Here is a 22934-nt window from a genome sequence, read left to right as displayed (position 1 = left end):
TCCACATTTAGTGTTGTCTGGTTCTTCTTATATATTGAATCCCAAACCAGCTGTGTGGTACCACCTCCTCCAGTATTCATGATAACAACTTTAACCATTAAGTTAACTTTTCAGGTTACCTAACTTTCCTTTGAACATAGTTTGTAAACCATATTATTTTTTTCTTCATGACAGTCAAAATTGCAGCCTTATGAATTCAAGTGACAAGTTTTTTTTTTTAGTCAGCATTATGAAAGAAATATTATGTATATTTCAAATGGAACTGCTTTTACAAAAGTATTTCAAGATGACTACTTTCCTGCAAACTTTGTTAGTGCATCCCTTCTCTTTATTACAGAAATACTCTTTTGCTTTTGATGCTGCTCACACTTCTCAGTTGGTTTTTGACATCAGCAACAATTTCTTCCTTATTTACAATATCACTCAAGGACTCAGGAATTCAGGTATTTCAAGGTTTCTGCCACCTTTCACAATGAATGGCTTTACCATTGTAATACATTCTTACTTGCTTATGCAAAAGTTTTCACAGATTTGTCCAAGTCCCTGCTTTTATGCTAGGTTCCAAGCCTTGGTATTTCAAAGTTTTCAAGGGGCACAAATTTAAGAAATCCTAATGTAAATGATTTGTATTACAATAATAAACAATATAGCTATTTAGTTTGAATTCTTAAACTGATAAAAATCCATTTTATGATTTTCAAACTTCCAGAACATACTTGTATTAGTCTATGTTTTCCAGACAAACATAACCAATAGGATGTATATATAATGAGATTTATTATAATGGAGGCTGAGAAGATGTGCAACTGGCAAGCTGGAGACCGAAGAAAGCTGATGGTGAGATTCCAGTCCAAAAGCTAGCAGGCTTGAGAATCAAGAAGAACCAATGCTTCAAGTTTGAAGGCAGGAAAAGACAAGTCTGAAGGCAGTTCAGTGCCGTCAGGCAGGAGGAGTTGCCTCTTACTCCAGACAGGATCAGACTTTCTTGTTCTATTCAGGTCTTCACCTGATTGAAGAAAGACCATCCACATTAGGAAGAAAATTCTGCTTTATGCAGTTAACCAATTCAAACACTAATCTCATCCCAAAACACTTTTACAGACACACCAAGAAAAATGTTTGACCAAATATCTGGGTATCCTGTGGCTCGGTCAAGTGGACACAAAATTATCCATCATAATACTGTAGTTACCGGCATTAGCTAAGTATTAAAACTGTTAACCATGCTTCCCCTTTTTGATCTCCAGTTCTTACAAGTAACAGTAAGAACCTAGGAAATAATGTTTGGAGCCTCCTTACCCTGCTTACAGATCAGGACAAAGAAGGGCTGGTATGAGGCTGAGACACAGAAGATGATGACTGACTCACTACTGTATTCAGAGCACCTAGCAGACTTCCTGATGAATGAATGATTCCAAAGATTGGTTGATTCTACTTGCTCTTTCATAACAACATAAAATCCCGCTGGCACCTACTGCTAGAGACCGAAGTGTTCACATACCTATTTTCACAACTAATGATTTTTCTGTTGTACCTATATCACATAGGCTGAGATACAGGATATTAAAAGACTTCCCTGAGATTCAACAGTGATACCTGCTGATTAATATTTAGGAGTTAAGTACCTAAAGGTAGGATTGCATCCAGCTGCATAATGCCTTAGTTATTACACATTTGTTTCTCGGGGCTGAGTAGATGATTACTTAAAAGTCAGTGCAAATCTGTGCTTGCTGATGTGGGGCTGATCTTTCTATGCCTCCTGGTCTCTTCCCAAATCAGTTACTTTAGGGAAAAAAGGGTCCCCAATGCTCCAGCCACCTTTGCAGGATAGAGTCCTTCATATTACTCCCTGAGCTCCCAGTCAAGCAGATAGTACTCTTCTGGTGGTTGGTGTTTGTAACCCTTGAAGTGCTTAAATTTCTTTCTTCACGTTTTTGTTTTTAAAAATGCGTGCCTAAATTCAGCTGATAGAATTTAAACTTAACAATGAAGTAAGAGAAGTTTAAAGTAACTTTAGGGGTGAGGGTAATTGGGAGGTGATGTGGGGGGCATGAAATAGTGAATGACACAGTGCCTCCATTGTTTGGGGAGGCAATTTACTCTTCAGTACAATATCTGTTCATGATTTTGCCCATAGCCAACTGAACTGCTTAATTGCTGCCATTAGGTAAGTTATTTTTATATGCTCAGTACAAGTCCTCTGTCAGATGAAGTGAAGTGAAAGTCATTCAGTCATGTCTGACTCTTTGCGACCCCATGGACTATACAGTCCATGAAATTCTCCAGGACTTAATAGTGGAGTGGGTACCCTTTCCCTTCCCCAGAGGATCTTCCCAACCCAGGGATCAAACCCAGGTCTCCCGCATTGCAGGCGGATTCTTTACCAGCTGAGCCACAGGGGAAGATATATGGTATAAAAGTATTTTCCCATTTCTTTAGTTTGTCTTTTAATCCTCTTAACAGAGTCTGTCACAGAGCAAAAGTTTTAAATCTTGATGAAGACCAAATTATTAATTTTTCTTCTATTAAATCATGCTTTTGACGTCAGTTCTCGCCATCCTTGCCTAACCCTAGGTCCTGATGATTTCCTCTTCTGTGTTCCTTGAAGCTTTATGGTTTGATGTTTTAGCTCCATGATCTATTTTCAGCTTTTTGTAAATATAAGGTGTATGGTTCAAGCTGAGTTGTTTTTACTTTTTTGGCTATGGATGCCCAATTGCATCAGCACCTTTTTTCTGAAAAGGCTATCCCTCCTCCACAGAACTGTTTCTGTACCTTTGTGAAAAATCAGTTGGGCATTTTTGTGTGGACCTACTTATGGGTTCTCCAACCTGATCCACTGAACTATATGTCTACAATACCACACTCTTGATCACTATTGTAGGCCTTAATATCAGGCAGAGTGATTGCTCCCACTTTATACTCTTACAAAATGTAAAAGGTCCTTTGCCTTTCTGTATAAATTTTAGAACAAGCTTATTTTTATCTCCCAAAAAATTTTTGCTAGAATTTTGAAATAAATTTATATTGGATCTGTAAATGAATGTAGGGAGAATTGGTATCTTTACTATGCATGTCTTCTAATCCATGAACACAGCATGTGTCTCCATTTATTTAGATCTTTGATTCCTTGCAACAGCTTTTTGTCATTTTCTCAGTCCAGATACAGATCCTGTACATTTGTTAGATTTATACCCAAGCATTTAACTTTCTTAGGAGCAACTACAAATGGCATTGCATTTTACACTTCAATTTCCGATTGTCTACTATTAGCATATAGAGATAGGATTGATTTTTGCACATTGATTTTGTATCTTTCAACCTTGTTGAATTTGCTTACTAGTCCTAGAAGTTTTCTGCAGGTTCCTTGGGATTTTCTATGTGCACAATTACATTATCTATAAACATGCAGTTTTTTCATGTCATTTTTGGCTTTAGTGCACTTCCAGTAAGTACTTCCAATATATGTTAAGTAAGAATGATGGGAGTGAATATACTTACCTTGATCCCAGTCTTACAGGGAAAGCATTGTATTTGAATGAAATTAGCTGCAGGTGTTTTGCAGATCTTTTTTATGAAGTTGGAGAAGTTACCTGCTATTTCTAGGGTGCTGAAAGTTTCTGTTATGAATGAGAATTGGATTTTGTCAAATGCTTAAGACTGAAACAGCTTTACATATTGGAATAAATCTTGATTATGGTATATAACTTTATAAATACCTTGATTTCACTTGCTAATATTTCATTGCATCTAAGTTAATGAGAGATACTGGTTTCCAGGGGAGGTGGTTTCCATTCATTATTTCATTATGGTATCAGAGTAATATTAGCAACATGACAAGAGTTGGGAAATATAACATTTTCTAGTTTTTGAAAGAAACTGTGTAAAATTTCTGATCATCCTTCCTCCAGTGTTTGGTAGAATTCTCCAGTGAAACCCTCTAGCCCTGAAGATTGGGGAACTTTAAATTATGAATTCAATTTCTTTAATGGCCAAAGGATTATTCAGATTATCTACGTCTTGGTTGAGTTTTGGTTACTTATATTTTTTGAAGAACTGGTACATTTTTTGAAGAATTGGTCTAGTTGTCAAAGTTATAAATGCAAAGTTGTTCAGTCTGCCCTCATGAAGTTTTTAATAAATGATGCAAGATCTGTAGTGATAGCCCATGTTCATTCCTGTTATTAGTGATTTGTATCTTCTCTCTTTTAATCTTGTTGGCTTTATTAAAAGTTTATATTTTATTGGAAAAATTTTGAAGAAACAGCTTATGTTTTGCTGATTTTTCTATTTTCCTATTCTCAATTTCATTCATTTCTATTACCATTAGTATTTTCTTCTATTGCTTTGGTTTTATTTTGCTCTTGATCTTTAGTTTATTGAAGCAGGAACTTCAATTATTGATTTCAGGCTATTCCATTTTTCTAATAAAAGCATTTAGTGCTAAAATTTTCCTTCTCAATGTTTCTTTGGCTGTGTCTCACATCTTGTCATAGGTTGTACTTATTTCCCTTCAATCTATGTATTTTAAAATTCCTTTGAGAGTTTCTTCCTGACCAGGGCATTATTTAGAAATATTTTCTTTAGTTTCCAAATGTTTGGAGATTTTTCTGTTGTCTTACCATTATTTCTTAGTTTGGTACCATTGTGGTCAGAGAATATGCTCCATATGATTTCAATTACATAAACAGCATTTTTTCCACAAAAAAGCACCCAGCCCAGATAGTTTTACATCAGAATTCAACTTTCAAATACAAGATAATTTCAATGCTTTACAAATGATACTGCCGCCGCCGCCGCCAAGTCACTTCAGTCGTGTCCGACTCTGTGTGACCCCATAGACAGAAGCCCACCAGGCTCCCCCGTCCCTGGGATTCTCCAGGCAAGAACATCGGAGTGGGTTGCCATTTCCTTCTCCAATGTGTGAAAGTGAAAAGTGAAAGTGAAGTCGCTCAGTCGTGTCCAACCCTTAGCGACCCCACGGACTGCAGCCTACCAGGCTCCTCCATCCATGGGATTTTCTAGGCAAGAGTACTGGAGTGGCTTGCCATTGCCTTCTCCGACAAATGATACTAGAACATTTAAAAACAAATAAAAAAGAACAAAAACTTGTCTTTTTTATGATGTAGTAAAATTAAAACCTAACCATGAACAATATAGAATGAAATGACAGATCTAAAAAATGGCAGCTTTTTATATGAATATTGGGTAAAAACACACTAAATAAAATATTAACAAGTAGAACCCATTAACACATTAAGAAAACACCATGACTAAGTGAAATTTATTCCAGGAATGCAAGATTGGTTCAATATTAGGAAATCCTGTCATGTAATAGAAGATAATAATAAAATTAAGGGGAAAATGTAGCTTCTATATGCTGAAAAACGTCTTTAATAGAATGCAATCTGTCTTTTAAAATAGTGACTATAATATCTTCTCAGAAAATTCAGGCATTTGCAGCAGATATAAACTCCTAACTATGAAATAATCATTGCAATGTTTTGAAATCTGTGGTTCCTACATTTAATGACCTACTGTAAAATCTATAAGCTTCATCCTCATAGAGATTGGGCTACACTGCCAAATTGCTGAAGAATAGTTTTGATAGAGTCTCTCCTCTTTTGGCCTGTAGGTTTTAGAACTGAAGGCAATAAGTTACTTCAAAATATTAGCTTCTAGGATATTATATTGTGTTATCTATAAGAGAAAATAACATTTTATTATCTGTCAAAGCTATATGTGAAATATCATTTTCTATCTTAAAAAAAAAAACAAAGCTGGGAAATATATACTCTGTGATCGACACCTCTATGGCCTTGTGTTAGAACACAGAGGCAGTGCCAAATTTTAAAAAGTACTAAAAGCAGAGACATTACTTTGCCAACCAAGGTCCGTCTAGTCAGGGCTATGGTTTTCCCCGTGGTCATGTATGGATGTGAGAGTTGGACTGTGAAGAAAGCTGATCGTCGAAGAATTGATGCTTTTGTACTGTGATGCTGGAGAAGACTCTTGAGAGTCCCTTGGACTGCAAGGAGATCCAACCAGTCCATTCTAAAGGAGATCGATCCTGGGTGTTCATTGGAAGGACTGATGCTAAAGCTGAAACTCCAGTACTTTGGCCACCTCATGCGACAAGTTGACTCACTGGAAAAGAGTCTGAGGCTAGGAGGGATTGGGGGCGGGAGGAGACGGGGATGACAGAGAATGAGATGGCTGGATGGCATCACTGACTCGATGGACATGAGTTTGAGTGAACTCCGGGAGTTGGTGATGGACAGGGAGGCCTGGCGTGCTGTGATTCATGGGGTCGCAAAGAGTCAGTCACGACTGAGCGACTGAACTGAACAATTCAATGATATGGTTCTTTTCATTATGCTTATTGGAACTTTCAAAGTATCATTTTTATGTCCTGGGGTACTCATACAAGCCTATTTAGCCCATAAAAATTAATTTACAACAAACAGTAGACAATATTGTCTACACATGAATGAATTTAAGATGTGATATTAGAGTGGACATGGGAAAATAACATGTCCCCAACAGTCATCTTGGAGACAGAAGCACAAGTCCAGGGATGCAGGTAAACATGTTCATTTCAAAACTCCTGATCGTTCATGTTTATAGACTCCTTTGGGAAGCAAAAAGAACTTCTGACTTTTCTTGACTTGAGAAATTCACTGAATGTTCTTTGTGGCTACAATGGGCAATTTAAGATATCCATTCCCCATACATCTTGCCCATTTACATTAATTATATGAATTTTCCAATATTGTGGAGACTCTATTGTTGAGGCTTGATATCTGTCCAAACAACTTCCTACAATCTTCTCATTTATAAGAGCCTCTTTAATATGGACTCCCTGATATTTTCTAAGGTTCAGTCTCTGAAGACTTTTCCAAACCCATGACACTCAGTTTTTCTTTAGTGTGATCTTCTCCCCAATGCTGAATAATGCTGATTCCACAGAAAACTTTTCCACATTCATCACATTTAGAAGATCTGTCTCCCATGTAGAATCTATAGTGCAGTCCTGACTTCTGGCTGAAGACCTTCCTTCCTGCTTCCCTCACATGTTCTAGGTTTCCACGATGAATGAAGGCCTCCTTACAGTCATCACATGTATGCAGTTTCTCGCTTTTGCAGATTTTCTAATGACATATATGACTTTCCCACATTGTTTATACTGACAGCATTTCCCTTGTGATAGATTTCCTAGTGGGTAAGGAGGGACCCACTGTAAACAAAAGCCTTTACAAACATGTTGTTCTCAGGCATTTTCTTTGGTATGTGCTCCCTAATGCTGAGTAATGACTCACCAGTGATGAAAGCTTTTACTAACTTACTGCACTGCTGGTGTAATTCTGTAGACTCCCCCCACATGACAGCATCTTCAGATTTTTTTGTGTGTTGGAGACAAGTCCTTATTCTCATCCTTAGTAACTCCATCTAAAAAAATGCACTGCTGCTAAGTCACTTCAGTCGTGTCTGACTCTGTATGACCCCATAGACGGAAGCCCACCAGGCTCCCCCGTCCCTGGGATTCTCCAGGCAAGAACACTGGAGTGGGTTGCTATTTCCTTCTCCAATGTGTGAAAGTGAAAAGTGAAAGTGAAGTTGCTCAGTCATGTTCGACTCTTAGCGACACCACGGACTGCAGCCTATCAGGCTCCTCCATCCATGGGATTTTCTAGGCAAGAGTACTGGAGTGGCTTGCCACACAGACAATTCAAATGTCAGTTGTCTCTTCTCCTGAGATCATGAGATTAAAGATGAGAAACAACGACAAAGATAAAACTCAGTTTTACCTAAAGTGCATGCTTTTTCAGTTTCCCTAAACTGCCAACTCAGTTTTGAAAAATACCCAAGAAGGCACGTGAGGTTCCAGTTTGAGAAGCAAGAGCTGGGCAGAAAGAAACTGGAAGAGCACGGAGAATTTTCTCACAAAATGTGACAAAGAATCAGGAAGGTATAATTTAAAAAGTGAAAAAGAGATCAGTTTGAATCCACACATGAAAAAAAGAATATAATGAAACCAAGAGAAATTTAATTTGCTAAAGGGTAATTATAAGTACCATTTATACCAAATGAAATGTACTGAGGCCATTACTACAAACAAAATGTTCCATAAATGTTTGTTAAATGGATCCACAAACAATGGCATACAATAAAAGTTAACTTGAAGCAACAGGTAAATTAGTTTCAAAAATGCATACTATTTTGATGTGGGGGAAATAAGTAAACGAAGTTACAGTGGGGAAAATAACTTTTTCAGGTAATATTCAGGATTAAAAGATAAGAAGAAAAACATTTTGAAGCTAAAGAAGTTGAAGAAAGTCAAAACAACAAAACACAAACACCTCCACAAATATGAATAACAGCTTCTACCTAAAGAATTGGGCAATGAGGGGATGGGTAGGTGCATGGTTCCCAGGGAAAAGATACTACTTACAATAGTTCTAAAAAGCTGCCTTTCAAGGATGTCTTCTTTCTCAGCAGATTTGCTTTCTCATCTGCTTTTCACTTCACAAGAGAGTAAAACTAAGCGTTTTAACAGGCTGGACATGACATGTCTGATTCCAGGGTACTATCTTGTTTTTCTGCTGCTGCTGCTAAGTCGCTTCAGTCGTGTCCGACCCCATAGATAGAAGCCCACCAGGTTTCCCTGTCCCTGGGATTCTCCAGGCAAGAACACTGGAGTGGGTTGCCATTTCCTTCTTCAATGTGTGAAAGGGAAAAGTGAAAGTGAAGTTGCTCAATCATGTCTGACTCTTAGCGAACCTATGGACTGCAGCCCACCAGGCTCCTCTGTCCATGGGATTTTCCAGGCAAGAGTACTGGAGTGGGGTGCCATTGCCTTCTCCTGAATATGAAGCTAATCCCTCAGTAAAAATACTCATACAACACCACCACCAATAAAAACCCAATAGAGAGAGAGAAGATTCCAGAGGTGTACATGAATACCCAGGGGAATTAAAGTCCATGAAGATGATACAGGGTTACAGCTCCAGATACATCTGATGGATCCTGAAGTTTGGTTTTGCTGCTTTCTACGTTTTTCCTTACACTGAGTTCAGTTCAGTCGCGCAGTCGTGTCTGACTCTCCGCGACCCCATGAATCACAGCACGCCAGGCCTCCCTGTCCATCACCAACTCCCGGAGTACACTCAAACTCATGTCCACAGAGTCGGTGATGCCAACTAGCCATCTCATTCTCTGTCGTCCCCTTCTCCTCCCGCCCCCAACCTTTCCCAGCATCAGAGTCTTTTCCAGTGAGTCAACTCGTCGCATGAGGTGGCCTAAGTATTGCAGTTTCAGCTTTAGCATCAGTCCCTCCAATGAACATCCAGGATTGATCTCCTACACTACTCAAGCCATAAATCATCCTCCCAACCCTTCCCCACTTAAGGCTTGTCTATCAAGCTATCTCTAACTTCTCCAGCATAACTGATGCCATTTCTCCACATTCTGGATGATATTATCCTCTCTGGGTCTGCAGTTCTCCAGGCAGAGGTCAGGACTTACTTTAGCACCCGCTCCTCGGTCTGTATCTCTGGTCTCTGCATCTGTGGTCAGAGCTCCCCATCTTCTGACAGCCCTGTGAGGTTCAAGTATCTATTTCCCGGTAGCAACAACTTTAAAATTTGAAGAAAGATTTTGCTGTGCCAGTTTGTCTTGGACAGGCACAACCCTGGTCCTCTACCATCAGTCACGAGTAGAGATCTTTTCTGCAACAGGACTGCCATTCTGGAATAAGCGAGCTCAGAAGAAGATTCACTCCAGCTTGGGGTTCACATTGACTTTTCAGAAGTATTTCCTTGTAGCTAGTCTTCTTCCTGAGGCATAAAACAACGCAATTAACAGAAACTCTGAATTTTATTTAGCTCTTACCCCAAAATTCACTTACCTGGTAATGCACTGAAAGAAAAAAGTAACTCTGTCAGAAAGCTAAAAATTTATAAGTGGGAATGACTGCAAATTATTATCCAGCACTATCTGCTAAAACTCTTACTTCCTAAATGTTTAAGTTAATAAGGTTTGGGAGAAAGACCATGACGCCCTTCCCTTTGGTTCCCCTCTTCTGAGAATCTCAAACAGTAAACCATCAGAGATCAGAAAATAACAGTTATTGAAAACTGACTGTAAATTTAACTCATCTAAGATTTTATAATTTCATCTGACACATAAATGATACTGAGGCACAGAGGGATTAAGCTATTTGCTAAAAGTCACACAACCAGTAAGTGGGCTCTATGTCCTAATTTGTTCCTATTTATTCTAGGGAGAGTCATGAGTGGGATCATCTCAAAAGAAAGCAACTTTCCTTTTACCAAACTGAGGTTCAAGACTTTCCTCTTTCTCAACATCCCCAATATCCTATTACAACTCAAGACTTGGAAACCATCTTTAACTTTTCCCTGCATATCAATCATCACACTGAACTTCTGCAGAGTCCCCAAAGGGCCAGATATACACGGAGTCAAAGCCGGAGTCTACGAACCGGTGAGCACCTACCCCTACAACAGAAAGGCCGAAAGAGCTTGCAGTTTTAAGCCTGGAGCAATCAACGGCCGCCTCACCCTTCGGTCTTCTCTAGGAACCTGGAGGTTCTCTCCTCTATGGTTGCCTGACAGCATCCCCGCCCCTGCTGAGCTGCGCAGGTTTGGGCAGCTGGGTTGGGTAACTCCAGGGGGCTGCGCTGAGGCTGAGGCTCGACAGTCTCACCCCCCCCCCCGCCCCCCGCCCCGGGGTTCGCCTTCCCGCTACAGAACTTCGAAAGAGCAGCTCCCAAGAGAAAAAGCGAACCCCCCCCCGCCCCCGCTGCTAGTTATCGCTGATAACTAACAAGGGTAGGTGGAAACAAAAGATAGGAAAATCTTTCCCAGGCAGTTTAGGCGATGTTTGTCTCCTGCCGTCCACTGTTCGTCAGAGTCCAAGATAAGGAAAAGTAGAGCAGAGAGGGAGCTTTCATCTCAGCGGAAACAATGCAGCAGTCCTGGGAAATCTCCAGCGTGGTTATAGGTAATCTCTTGCCTGGGGCTGGAGCTTCTAGTCAGTCAGTTCAGTCGCTCAGTCTTGTACGACTCTTTGCGACCCCATGGACTGCAGCACACCAGGCCTCCCTGTCCATCACCAACTCCTGGAGATTACTCAAACTCATGTCCATTGATGCCATCCAACCATCTCATCCTCTGTCCTCCCCTTCTCCTCTCGCCTTCAAGAGGAGAGGAGGAGAGGAGAGAGGAGCTTCTAGAGGCCATGCATTTGAGAGAACCCAGGGCAATAAACAAAGCATACCTCTATAAAGCTCTTGAATCTCAAGCGGGAATCAAGATTGCCAAGAGAACTATCAACAACCTCAGATATGCAGATGATACCACGCTAATAATAGAAAGCAAAGAGAAACTAAAGAGCCTCTTGATGAAAGTGAAAGAGAAGAGTGAAAAAGCAGGCTTAAAACTTAACATCCAAAAAACTAAGATCATGACATCTGGTCTCATCACTTCATGGCAAATAGATAGGGGAAAAGTGGAAAACTTCAGACGGTGACTGCAGCCACAAAATTAAAAGACACTTGCTCCTTGGAAGGAAAGTTATGACAAACCTAGACAGAGTATTAAAAAAGCAGAGACATCATCACTTTGCCGACAAAGGGCCATAGAGTCAAACCTATAGTTTTTCCATTAGTCACGTAGAGAGTTGAAAGTTGGACCATAAAGAAGGCTGAACGCCAAAGAATTGATGCTTTCAAATTGTGGTGCTGGAGAAGACTCTTGAGAGTCCCTTGGGCAGCAAGGAGATCAAACTAGTGAATCCTAAAGAAAATCAACCCTGAATATTCATTGGAAGGACTAATGCTGAAGCTGAAACTCCAATACTTTGGCCACCTGATGCAAAGAACCAACTCATTGGGAAAGAACCTAATGCTGGGAAAGATTGAGGGCAAGAGAAGGGGATGACAGAAGATGAGATGATTGGATGGCAAAGCCAACTCAATGGATGAGTTTAAGCAAACTTGGGAGATAATGAAGGACAAGGGAAGCCTGGAATGCTGCATTTCATGCAGTCGCAGAGTCAGACACGACAGCAACTGAACAACAAATAAAGTACTTAGGTGCTAAGCACTGTTCTAAGCATTTTATATAAAACTCATTTATCCATATAACTATTATCCTATCGCTCCCCAGGCAGAGGAAGGTACTTTGGCAATATTTTACATTATGAGGAAACTGAGGCCCAATGTCACTCAGCTAATTCGGCTACAGCAAGCTGTAGAGTTTCTAAATTGCCTCCTTCTGTATCGGGAATAAAATGGTGAGATACATACTCTTAAATATTTCACTTAAGTAGGCTGAGCTGAGGCACTAGGTCAAAATGTATAAAATGCATATAAAGTGCAGATAGGAATAATGAAGATCTGCATAAATCAAAAGTAACAAATGGCCTCTTCTTAGGAATCCTTGGGATACCCAGGACCAGGCCATTTGGGCTTAGGAAGTTAACTGGTGAAGCAAACATATATCCCCAAAGATCACCTTGAACTGTGATGGGGGAAAGCTCCAGGAGCCTTGATGCTGGGTTTTTAGACCTGGAAAAGGTCTTTTACATGAGTGTGAAGAGAATCAACTGTTTCCAAGCAAGCAATGGATAACTGCTGGCTCTCAATAATGACCTCACAATGTGAGCTAGGGAGCTGATCAACTGAGAAGTTTAAAATACTTATCAAAGTTGATATTGTCGAAATCAAATTATATACATAAAATCAGATTCTATGTATAAAAATTAAATACAATACATATTTTATATATAATATATCCATACGTGCTTTATATATTATAAAGTACTATGTACAAGAATAATGTGCAAGAACTCCTTACCAGTTATACCCAGAAACATTTGGAAGGAGAAAAGATCCAAAGAAATTCTATAAAATGATGAACTGCTGGAGGAGCTTTATAATGTAACATCTGCAGTGTAAAAGGGTGAAAGCTGAGAAAATTCAATTAGAAGTTTATCAAAATAATCGTTTAGTTGCTTAGTCATGTCTGTCTCTTTCGACCCCATGGACTGAAGCCCACCAGGCTCCTCCGACCATGGGATTTCTCAGGCAAGAATACTGTAGTAGGTTGCCATTTCCTTTTTCTGGGGATCTCCCCAACCCAGGGATCAAACCCACTTCTGCATTGGCCGGCAGATTCTTTGCAACTGAGCCACCTGAGAAGCCCCAGTCAAAATGATTATCCTCTGTTAAATAAGCACACTTATTGCTCAAATAAATTCTGGGCTTGTGGAGTCACGAAGGGTAACTGAAAGAAATATATAACATATACTTATCTATGGTTTTTTAAGTCCAAGAAATGGTACTAGCTACAAATATAAAATTGCTTTTAAAAACCCTCATCAAAGGTATTGATATACCCATAGTGAGTTACTGGATAGATCCATAATGGGATATTATCTAATCTCTATGATTTGTATTAGACAGTCAAATATCCCTTATTCTGTCAGAATAATGCAGAAAACAATGATTCTAAGCTAGGAATGTGATCCTTTCCCATAAAGAGCCCATCTTTAAATTGAAATGTCTCCTGCATACATCCTCATTCTGCAGGCAACAAGAATTAGATATTTACACTGGCCAAACTTCATCCAAGATTTAGTATACAAGAGGATGGGGATATTATCACTCTAGGATTCTGGAGTTTAAGTATTTTCCATAATATTGATAGGAGTTGAAATTTTTTCTATAGGTAATAACTCAAAGAGGGCTTCCCTCCTAGCTCAGTTGGTTAAGAATCTGCCTGCAATGAAGGAGACATGGGTTCGATTCCTGGGTCGGGAAGATCCCCTGGAGAAGGAAATGGCAACCCCCTCCAGTATTCTTGCCTGGAGAATCCCACGGACAGAGGAACCTGGCAGGCTACAGTCCATAGGGTCGCAAGAGTCGGACACAGCTAAGTGACTTTCACTACTACTACTCACTTATAACTCAAAAGCCCTGAAATACCACTGCAATATGCAGTTTGTTCTTCTGAATTAGAGTGGGCTCTGGATCCGCTGAGTTCATATCCTGGCCCCCACATACTAACTCTGTGACCTCAAGTAGCTTTACTGATTTCCGTTTCCCCAGGTAAAAATGAAATAGTGTGAGCAAAGCATTTAGTAATGTCTGGCCCTTAGTAAGCAGTTTGTAAATATCACATAATACTGTAAATGAATCCCTTCATCTATTCCTAAAGATTGCCAATAATAATGACTTTAACTGTAACAACTCTAATGGTCAATCACTGGATATTAACCGGAGAGGCTACTTCTGTTCTGAGGGCAGGAGTGCACAGCTTTTCTAAGTGCTTCCATCTGATCACTCTCCACCTCCATCCTGACCCACCATGCCCCAGGAAATTTCTCAATCCTAGAGTCCTGGTCAACCCCCCCCCAACTTTTTCTATCGGGGGGGTCCATCTTCCTTCCTTTCAGTCCCTTTTTATTACACTCTCTGGAACCCTTTTGTGATTGTCAGGATACCTTTCCATCCAAAGTCCATGTTTAAAGCTCACTTTTCATTGCTTTAGAAATTTGATTCTCCCCCAACGTCTCCAGGTGCTTTTGCCTTAGTAAACACTGTCTTGGTTTCGTTCAGCTCAGTTGCTCAGTCATGTCTGACTCTTTGCGACTCCATGGACTGCACCACACCAGGCCTCCTTGTCCATCACCAACCCCTGGAGTCTGCTCAAACTCATGTCCATTGAGTCAGTGATGCCATCCAACCATCTCATCCTCTGTCATCCCCTTCTCCTCCTGCCTTCAATCTTTCCCAGCATCAGGGTCTTTTCAAATGAGGCAGTTCTTCACATCAGGTGGCCAAAGAATTAGAGTTCCAGCTTTAGCATCAGTCCTTCCAATGAACCCTCAGGACTGATTTCATTTAGGATGGACTGGTTGGATCTCCTTGCTGTCCAAGGGACTCTCAAGAGTCTTCTCCAACACCATAGTTCAAAACCATCAATTCTTCGGCACTCAGCTTTCTTTATATTCCAACTCTCACATCCATACATGACTACTGGGAAAACCATAGCCTTGACGAGACGGACCTTTGCTGGCAAAGTAATGTCTCTGCTTTTTAATATGCTGTCTAGGCTGGTCATAACTTTCCTTCCAAGGAGTAACTGTCTTTTAATTTCATGGCTGCAATCACCATCTGCAGTGATTTTAGAGCCCCCAAAAGTCAGCCAGTTTCCCCTTCTATTTGCCATGAAGTGATGAGACCAGATGCCATGATCATAGTTTTCTGAATGTTGAGCTTTAAGCCAACTTTTGCACTCTCCTCTTTCACTTTCATCAAGAGCTCTTTTTCACTTTCTGCTATAAGGGTGGTGTCATCTGCATATCTGAGGTTATTGATATTTCTCCTGGCAATCTTGATTCCAGCTTGTGCTTCCTCTAGCCCAGTGTTTATCATGATGTATTCTGTATGTAAGTTAAATAAGCAGGGTAACAATATATAGCCAGGCTTCAGCGATACATGAACTGTGAACTTCCAGATGTTCAAGCTGGTTTTAGAAAAGGCAGAGTAACCAGAGATCAAATTGCAACATCCGCTGGATCATGGAAAAAGCAGGAGAGTTCCAGAAAAACATATATTTCTGCTTTATTGACTATGCCAAAGCCTTTGACTGTGTGGATCACAATAAACTGTGGAAAATTCTGAGAGATGGGAATACCAGACCACCTGACCTGTCTCCTGAGAAATCTGCATGCAGGTCAGGAAGCAACAGTTAGAACTGGACATGGAACAACAGGCTGTCTTGGTTATCTTCAATCCAATAGAAAGGAGAAGCTAATCAATCTTATTCTCATCCTTGATGCTATTTCTAAGCTTCTGCTTCATGATTCATTTGAGCTTTACACCAGCTGCTCTATTTGGCTGTTGTATTACTGTCAATACTTCTTTTGTGGACTGGCTTTACTTTCATATCACCTCCTGTTTTGTTGATTTAAAAATCTACATAAATGAACTGATTTCCTAGATTTCCCTGATTTCCTAGATCCTGTCATTATCATGCCATCTATTATACATAATGTATTCGACTTTGTCACAAGGTATTCTCTGTTACTGCACTCTCCAATTCCTTATCTAACATGTCCTCCACCTGCCCTCTCATAGCCTTCAGTTTTCTCTGTTGCCAATTTGGTTTCATTTAGTAACCTTTTACCTTCTTATCGTGGACTAGTTTGACCCCTTTGATGCCTACCTGGAAATCCCATGCCACTGCACCTTTTGGCACAACTGTATTTTAGCATAAGAAACAACCAGAACAAACCTCCCACATTTATTTTTAAATGTTATGAACTGTATTCTTCTATATAATAGGCATAGTCCATTGTTCTGGGTCTTTGTTTATGGTTCCTTTACAGTTCTCTTTACTTGAGAGGGAAATGGAGGAACTTGTGTGCATTGAGAAAACATGTTAAGCAGATGAACTGGAGAGACTGCTAACAGCATTGGAGAGTAGAGAGCAAGTTTAAAATAACAATTGCATTCTACTGAGCAGTCAGATTACAGAGAGAGGCTCTGACATTACTATGAAAAGTAACTTCAGTTTGGAGAACGTGTTTGTGAAATCTGATTAGATGACAAGTATGGACAGGTGTCAGTTTGGTAGAGATGCCCTCATGAAAGTTCTTGTTACTAAGTCAAGTCCCCTCCAAATGGTTGAGTTTACACGAGAGAAACTTGAGACTGAGTAACCTTAGGGAATAGGCCTCATACATTAATATGTACGGTGGTGCTAGTGGTAAAGCACCCGCCTGCCAACACAAGAGACATACGAGATGTGGGTTTGATTCCTGGGTCAGGAAGATCCCCTGGAAGAGGGCATGGCAGCCCACTCCAGTATTCTTGCCTGGAGAATCCCAGAGCAGGAGGCTAGTCTATAGGGTCGCAAAGAGCTGGACACAACTGAAGCGATTTAGTACGCATCAATGCTTACAGCTAGAGCCCTCAGGCTTAGTTCTAGGATCCTTGTGTTTCCCAGACATAAAAAACTAGGTTTTCAATCCTAGCTGCCTCAGTGCCTATGTTGGTCTTATTATTAAACAAACAGTCCACTTGTGAATGGTTTTCCAAATGTTAACTTGCTTTCCTATGTTGTGAACCCAGAAAGTTTTCCCACAATCATTGTAAATTCTAATCCCAATGTTGGTCTTATTATTAAACAAACAGTCCACTTGTGAATGGTTTTCCAAATGTTAACTTGCTTTCCTATGTTGTGAACCCAGAAAGTTTTCCCACAATCATTGTAAATTCTAATCCCAAAAACCAGTATGACACTTTATATGCCTAAATTATAGTACTAATACTATCATCATTTTTAGAGAAAATGTGTTCACAATTTAGAAAGCTAGGAACGTATATATTTCTATAGGACTAGGGACTCTTCTGGTTCAAAGCCAATGATGATATTATGTCTTATACAGGGATTATGGACAGAGGGACACGAGATAGGGGTACTAGGGAAATGGGGGTAGTCTTTTGCAGAAGTGGGAAGTGGGATAAAGACAGGGCTGGGCAGAAAAGTTGTTGGGACTAGTCAGAGTGGTGGATTACCCTTCTTTTTTCTCCTCTACCTCTTTTGTCACTATCTCACCACTTCAAACCCACCGATCAGGTAGAAGTGAGGGGAGATGAGGGGACTGAAGTCGGGTGGGGTGGGGTGGGAACATAGTCCTAGAACTGTGGAGTTTGCCTTGGCAAGGCAGAAAGGAAAAGAAATAAATGAAGATCTCAGCACAGATCAAATATGATTTCTGTAAACAGATAAACAGACCAGGAGCTATATGTACTTCTGTGACTTGCCTGCTACCTACTACAGTAATCATCATAGGTTCTCATCAAAAACAGAATTTACTCAGTAATATAGGGGAAACGTTTCGGTTGATTTTTTTTTTTCCCTGAAGCCCAAAGGAAAGAATCACTAATCTTTGTCTCTTATATATGCTCAAGAAGGTATACAAGACAAAAAATTGTAAAAGAATTCAGAACACAGAGATGGGAAAAAAGAGAAGTATAAAACAGAGAACACACACAAAGCATGCACTCAGAAGATCCCTGGGAGCCAGAACACAGCATCCCTAAACACACACACACACACACCATGCATTCAGAAGATCCCTGGGAGCCAGAACAGAACACAGCATCCCTACACACACACACACACACACACACACACCCCATGCACTCAGAAGATCCCTGGGAGCCAGAACACAGCATCCCTACACACACACACACACCCATGCACTCAGAAGATCCCTGGGAGCCAGAACACAGCATCCCTACACACACACACACACACCCCATGCACTCAGAAGATCCCTGGGAGCCAGAACACAGCATCCCTACACACACACACACACACACACACCCCATGCACTCAGAAGATCCCTGGGAGCCAGAACACAGCATCCCTACACACACACACACACACACACACACCCCATGCACTCAGAAGATCCCTGGGAGCCAGAACAGAACACAGCATCCCTACACACACACACACCATGCACTCAGAAGATCCCTGGGAGCCAGAACAGAACACAGCATCCCTACACACACACACACACACACACACACACACACACACACACCACACACACACACACACACACCATGCACTCACAAGATCCCTGGGAGCCAGAACACAACACAGCATCCCTACACACACACACACACACACACACACACACACACCACACACACACACACACCATGCACTCAGAAGATCCCTGGGAGCCAGAACACCAGCATCCCTATACACACACACAGCGCATGCACTCAGAAGATCCCTGGGAGCCTTGGAATGTAGGTGGGTCTGTTTTGAAACATTTAAATTGGAAGGGCTAGAAAGGCCATGGTGAAGCCCTAACTTTTAGGCACGATGGTGGTCTAATTCTCTGTTCATTGTAAAGAGCTGCTGGCACATGTCCCCTGAAGGGCTTTCCTCATGCTAAAAATCTGCAGTGGCCTATATTCATGCTTCCTCACTTCACTGGCAACTGTGATTCAATGCAATGTTTCTCAAATCATATAGCACATCAAGTGACTGTGAAGCTACAGAAATGAAGATTCTCAATCCCCATCTCAGACCTAATGAAGCATAGTGTCTGCGAGTGGGACTCAGGTATGTTCAACAAGCACCACAGGTGATTCTGATGTTCACTGATGTTGAGGAATCACTCCTGTAATGAACAGTACTTAATGAGCTCAATGACCCGCACTTAAGCCTCTGGTCTCTTCCTTTGTGTAATACCGTAGCAGTGTCATCACTTCCATAAGCAAGGGTATCCTCACTTTTACAATGGAGAATCATTTTAATTTATAGAAACATTTTAGAAATTAAATGAGAAAATTCTTTAAGTGTCAAAGTATTCGGTGAAATTACTAGCATTCTGACCTCCAAGTGTCTGTCCTCAAGTTGTGTTTCCAACACAATACCATCAGCTGCCCAACTGAATGAACTCTCTTTAGGTTGGCTTGTCACTGATGCTTGAAAACCACACGCACTCTGATTAATTTCTTCTGCTCTAAATGTTTTCCCCCTTTTGCCTTCCAAATATCCCCATCAAACTTTATCTTTAAAATCTTCCCTGACCACTTCAGGCAACAGTGATCTCTCCTTCAGAATTTATAGCACTTACTGCTTGCCAAGTGCCACTTTAATTCTATAATATTTTGAGTATCAATTCTACTGTCCTATGGCCTTAACTCGGAGAAGGCAATGGCAAGCCACTCCAGTACTATTGCCTAGAAAATCCCATGGATGGAGGAGCCTGGTAGGCTGCAGTCCGTGGGGTCGCTAAGGGTTGGACACGACTGAGCGACTTCACTTTCACTTTTCACTTTTACACATTGGAGAAGGAAATGGCAACCCACTCCAGTGTTCTTGCCTGGAGAATCCCAGGGACAGGGGAGCCAGGTGGGCTTCCATCTATGGGGTTACACAGAGTCGGACACGACTGAAGTGACTTAGCAGCAGTAGAAGCATGGCCTTAACTAAACAGGTGGACCTATTATCTTCAAAACTAGGTTGTAAACTCTTTTAAGAAAAGGAGCACACAGTGAACTTTTTATGAAATATCCAAGGTTTCCTTATAGCTATAGTGACTAACATTTTGTCCTCATAGCTAGTATTTCTCCCTAGCCTGAATTCTGAGAGATAGTTTCCCTGCAGTTATCACACAGAACCAGATTTTTCTGCTTTGTGGGCAGTCTGACGTTGAATAAGAGCGGAGTTCTGTGTAAATGACTCCCCGTGCACTTTACATGTATAGGGATCACCTCTATTATGGATTCTCTGATGTTTGTTAAAATCTGACCTCTGTCTGAAGGCTTTGCCACATTCATCACATTGGTAGGGTTTCTCCCCAGCGTGGATTCTCTGATGCGCAATGACGCTGGTGATTCCTTGGAAGGCATCCCCACACCCATCGCATTTACAGGGCCTCTCTCCGGTGTGCATTCTCTGATGTTCCTTGAGGACTGATATTTGACTGAAAGCCTTCCCACACTTATCACCTTTATAGGGTCTCTCTCCAGTGTGAATTCGTTGATGTTCTACAAGACTTGTCCTCTGAATAAAGGCTTTTCCACATACATCACATTTGTAGGGTTTCTCTCCAGTGTGGATTCTCTGGTGCTGAATAAGGCCACTCTGACTGAAGGACTTCCCACATTCCTTACACTGATAGCATTTTTCTTTGTGGTGGATCTCCTGATGGGAAACAAGGGAGGAGTTATAAACAAAGGCTTTTCCACACTCACTGCACTCATAGGGCTTTGCCCCAGTATGAACTCCTTGATGTTGGGTAAGAATTGAACGCCGACTAAAACTTTTATTACACTGAGTACAATGATAAGGTTTGTCTCTTGTGTGGATTTTGAGATGGTGAAAGAGGCCTGCTTTCTGGCTAAAGGCTTTGCCGCATTCATTACAGTGGTAGTGTTTCTCTCCTGTGTGAAGTCTCTGATGTTGATTAAGAGCTGACCACTGGCCAAAGGCTTTGCCACACTCATTACATTTATATGGTTTCTCTCCTGTGTGTATTATTTTGTGTCGAATAAGCACAGTTCTCCCATGGAAAGTTTTTCCACATTCTTTGCATTTGTAGGGCCTGTCTCCAGTATGGATCCTCTGATGTTCTACGAAACATGAGTGTTGACTAAAAGCTCTTCCACAGACATCACATACATAAGGCTTTTCTCCTGGACAAATTCTCTGGTGTTCAGAAAGATTTAAGTTCTCAGTCAAACTTACTCCATTTTCATCACATATAGGTTCTTTATCTTCCCTTGAATATTCAAAAGACTCTTCTGTTTTTTCTTCAGGTTCATATGTTTTTTCATACCTAGCTGGTTGAGACATTTCATTTTCAAATTTGCTAGCTATATTCCCACATGGTTTCATTTCTTGAGAAACTTCTTGCTTTAGAGTTAAATTCCTATACTCTTTTCCAGTCTCAATATCTGAAATTAAAAATGGATCATACTCATTAGTTTCCTGTGGTTGCAAAAAGCAACTTTCATTAGGCAACATAAAATTATTCAAATGAAAAACTACACAAGAACTTAGAGATCCCGCATGACTATAAAATGGCATTAGAATATAGAATAAACACAAGCACTCCAAAAACTGTTAAGAAAAAGACCAGTAACCACATAGAAAACTGGGCAAAGAAAAAAACTGATGGCTTCCAAGAAAGAAAATATAATAGCTCTTAAACACAAAAAAAGATGCTCCCCCTCACAACAAGGGAAAAGCAGATTTAAACAATAATGAGTATAATTTCCACCTACTGGATTTGCCAAAAGCTGGATATAACACTGTGCTCATGACATGAATATCAAACATTGCCAATAAGAGTGTAAATTGATCCAAGCTTTATTAGAGGGCAATTTGACAATATATAACAAAATTACAAATATATATATAACCTTTGACCTAGTAATTCCACCTAGAAGGAATTTATGCTACAGATATAGTCACACATATGGTTATTTACAGTACTACTTGTTACAGTAAAAGAGTAGGGCCAACTTTAATATTATTAGCAGGAGAAGGATAAGTTAACTGCATGATATAGCCATATTGTTGTTTAGTTACTAAGTCGTGTCCAACTCTTTTGTGACCCCATGGACTGTAGCTCACCAGGCTTCTCTTCCTGTGGGATCTCCCAGGCAAGAATACTAGAGTGGGTTGCCATTTCCTTCTCAGAGGGATCTTCCTGTCCCAGGGATTGAACCCTTGTCTCCTACATTGGCAGGTGGATTCTTTATCACTGAGCCACCTGGGGAGCCTGATATGATCATATATTTTAATATTAAGCAGCTGTTAAGAAATAAAAAATGCAAGGTTCTATAATCTTAGTGATAAAGAGAGAAAATATATTTGAATATGAGAAATATACATATATGGTTAAAAATCTCTAGAAGGACACCCAAGAAACTAGTAACAGTGACAACCTATTTCAAAATAGAGGTAAGGAGACCAAATGGCTAGGGTAATTGAAGGGCAGGAAAACTTTTCATTGGGTAACTTTAGGTTATTACTTTTTTCAACCGTGTGAATTTTCCCGTTTTTAAAAAGTAAGCGAAAAAACAGAGAAAGTAGAAACAAGGAAGGTACATTCTTTCACCCTTCATCCACTTTGAACATTTTGCCACATCTGCTTTATTACTCCTTCTCTTTATAAGAGTAATATATATATATAAGTGCATGTATACGCACATATATGTATTTTTCCCTGAACCATCTGAAAGTTAGCTGCAGAGATCATGGGGCAAAGGTTTATTTACTGAAGGACATAGAATATAGTCAAATTGCAAGACAATGGTATTGTCTGGTAGGATAAAGGCTATACATAGGAGGGAAGTCAGTATA

At 40.4% G+C, this 22934-nt stretch overlaps 1 protein-coding gene across 3 annotated transcripts in view; it reads right to left on the bottom strand.

The window, feature by feature from the left end:
- Positions 1-288: 288 nt before the first annotated feature.
- ZSCAN12 (zinc finger and SCAN domain containing 12) overlaps positions 289-22934 on the bottom strand; it is a 29302-nt gene continuing 6656 nt past the window's right edge. Inside the window, exons 4-6 of one of the 3 annotated variants that reach the window (XR_008683341.2) lie at positions 20374-21520; positions 9526-9836; positions 289-1006 (exon numbers count right to left, since the gene is read on the bottom strand). Coding sequence is in view for 2 of the 3 variants with exons in the window: in XM_088831450.1 (XP_088687576.1) it covers positions 20232-21520 (1289 nt within the window). In the remaining variant the exon portion in view is untranslated. The other 2 variants (XM_055407140.2, XM_088831450.1) reach the window with 2 other exon arrangements.

Source organism: Moschus berezovskii, chromosome 23 (genome assembly GCF_049115385.1).
Source record: "Moschus berezovskii isolate FMDL1 chromosome 23, NW_MosBer_1.0, whole genome shotgun sequence".
NCBI classification, from domain to species: domain Eukaryota; kingdom Metazoa; phylum Chordata; class Mammalia; order Artiodactyla; family Moschidae; genus Moschus; species Moschus berezovskii.
The sequence above is the reverse complement of the archived record's forward strand: the minus strand, read 5'-3'. Positions and strand labels throughout refer to the sequence as shown.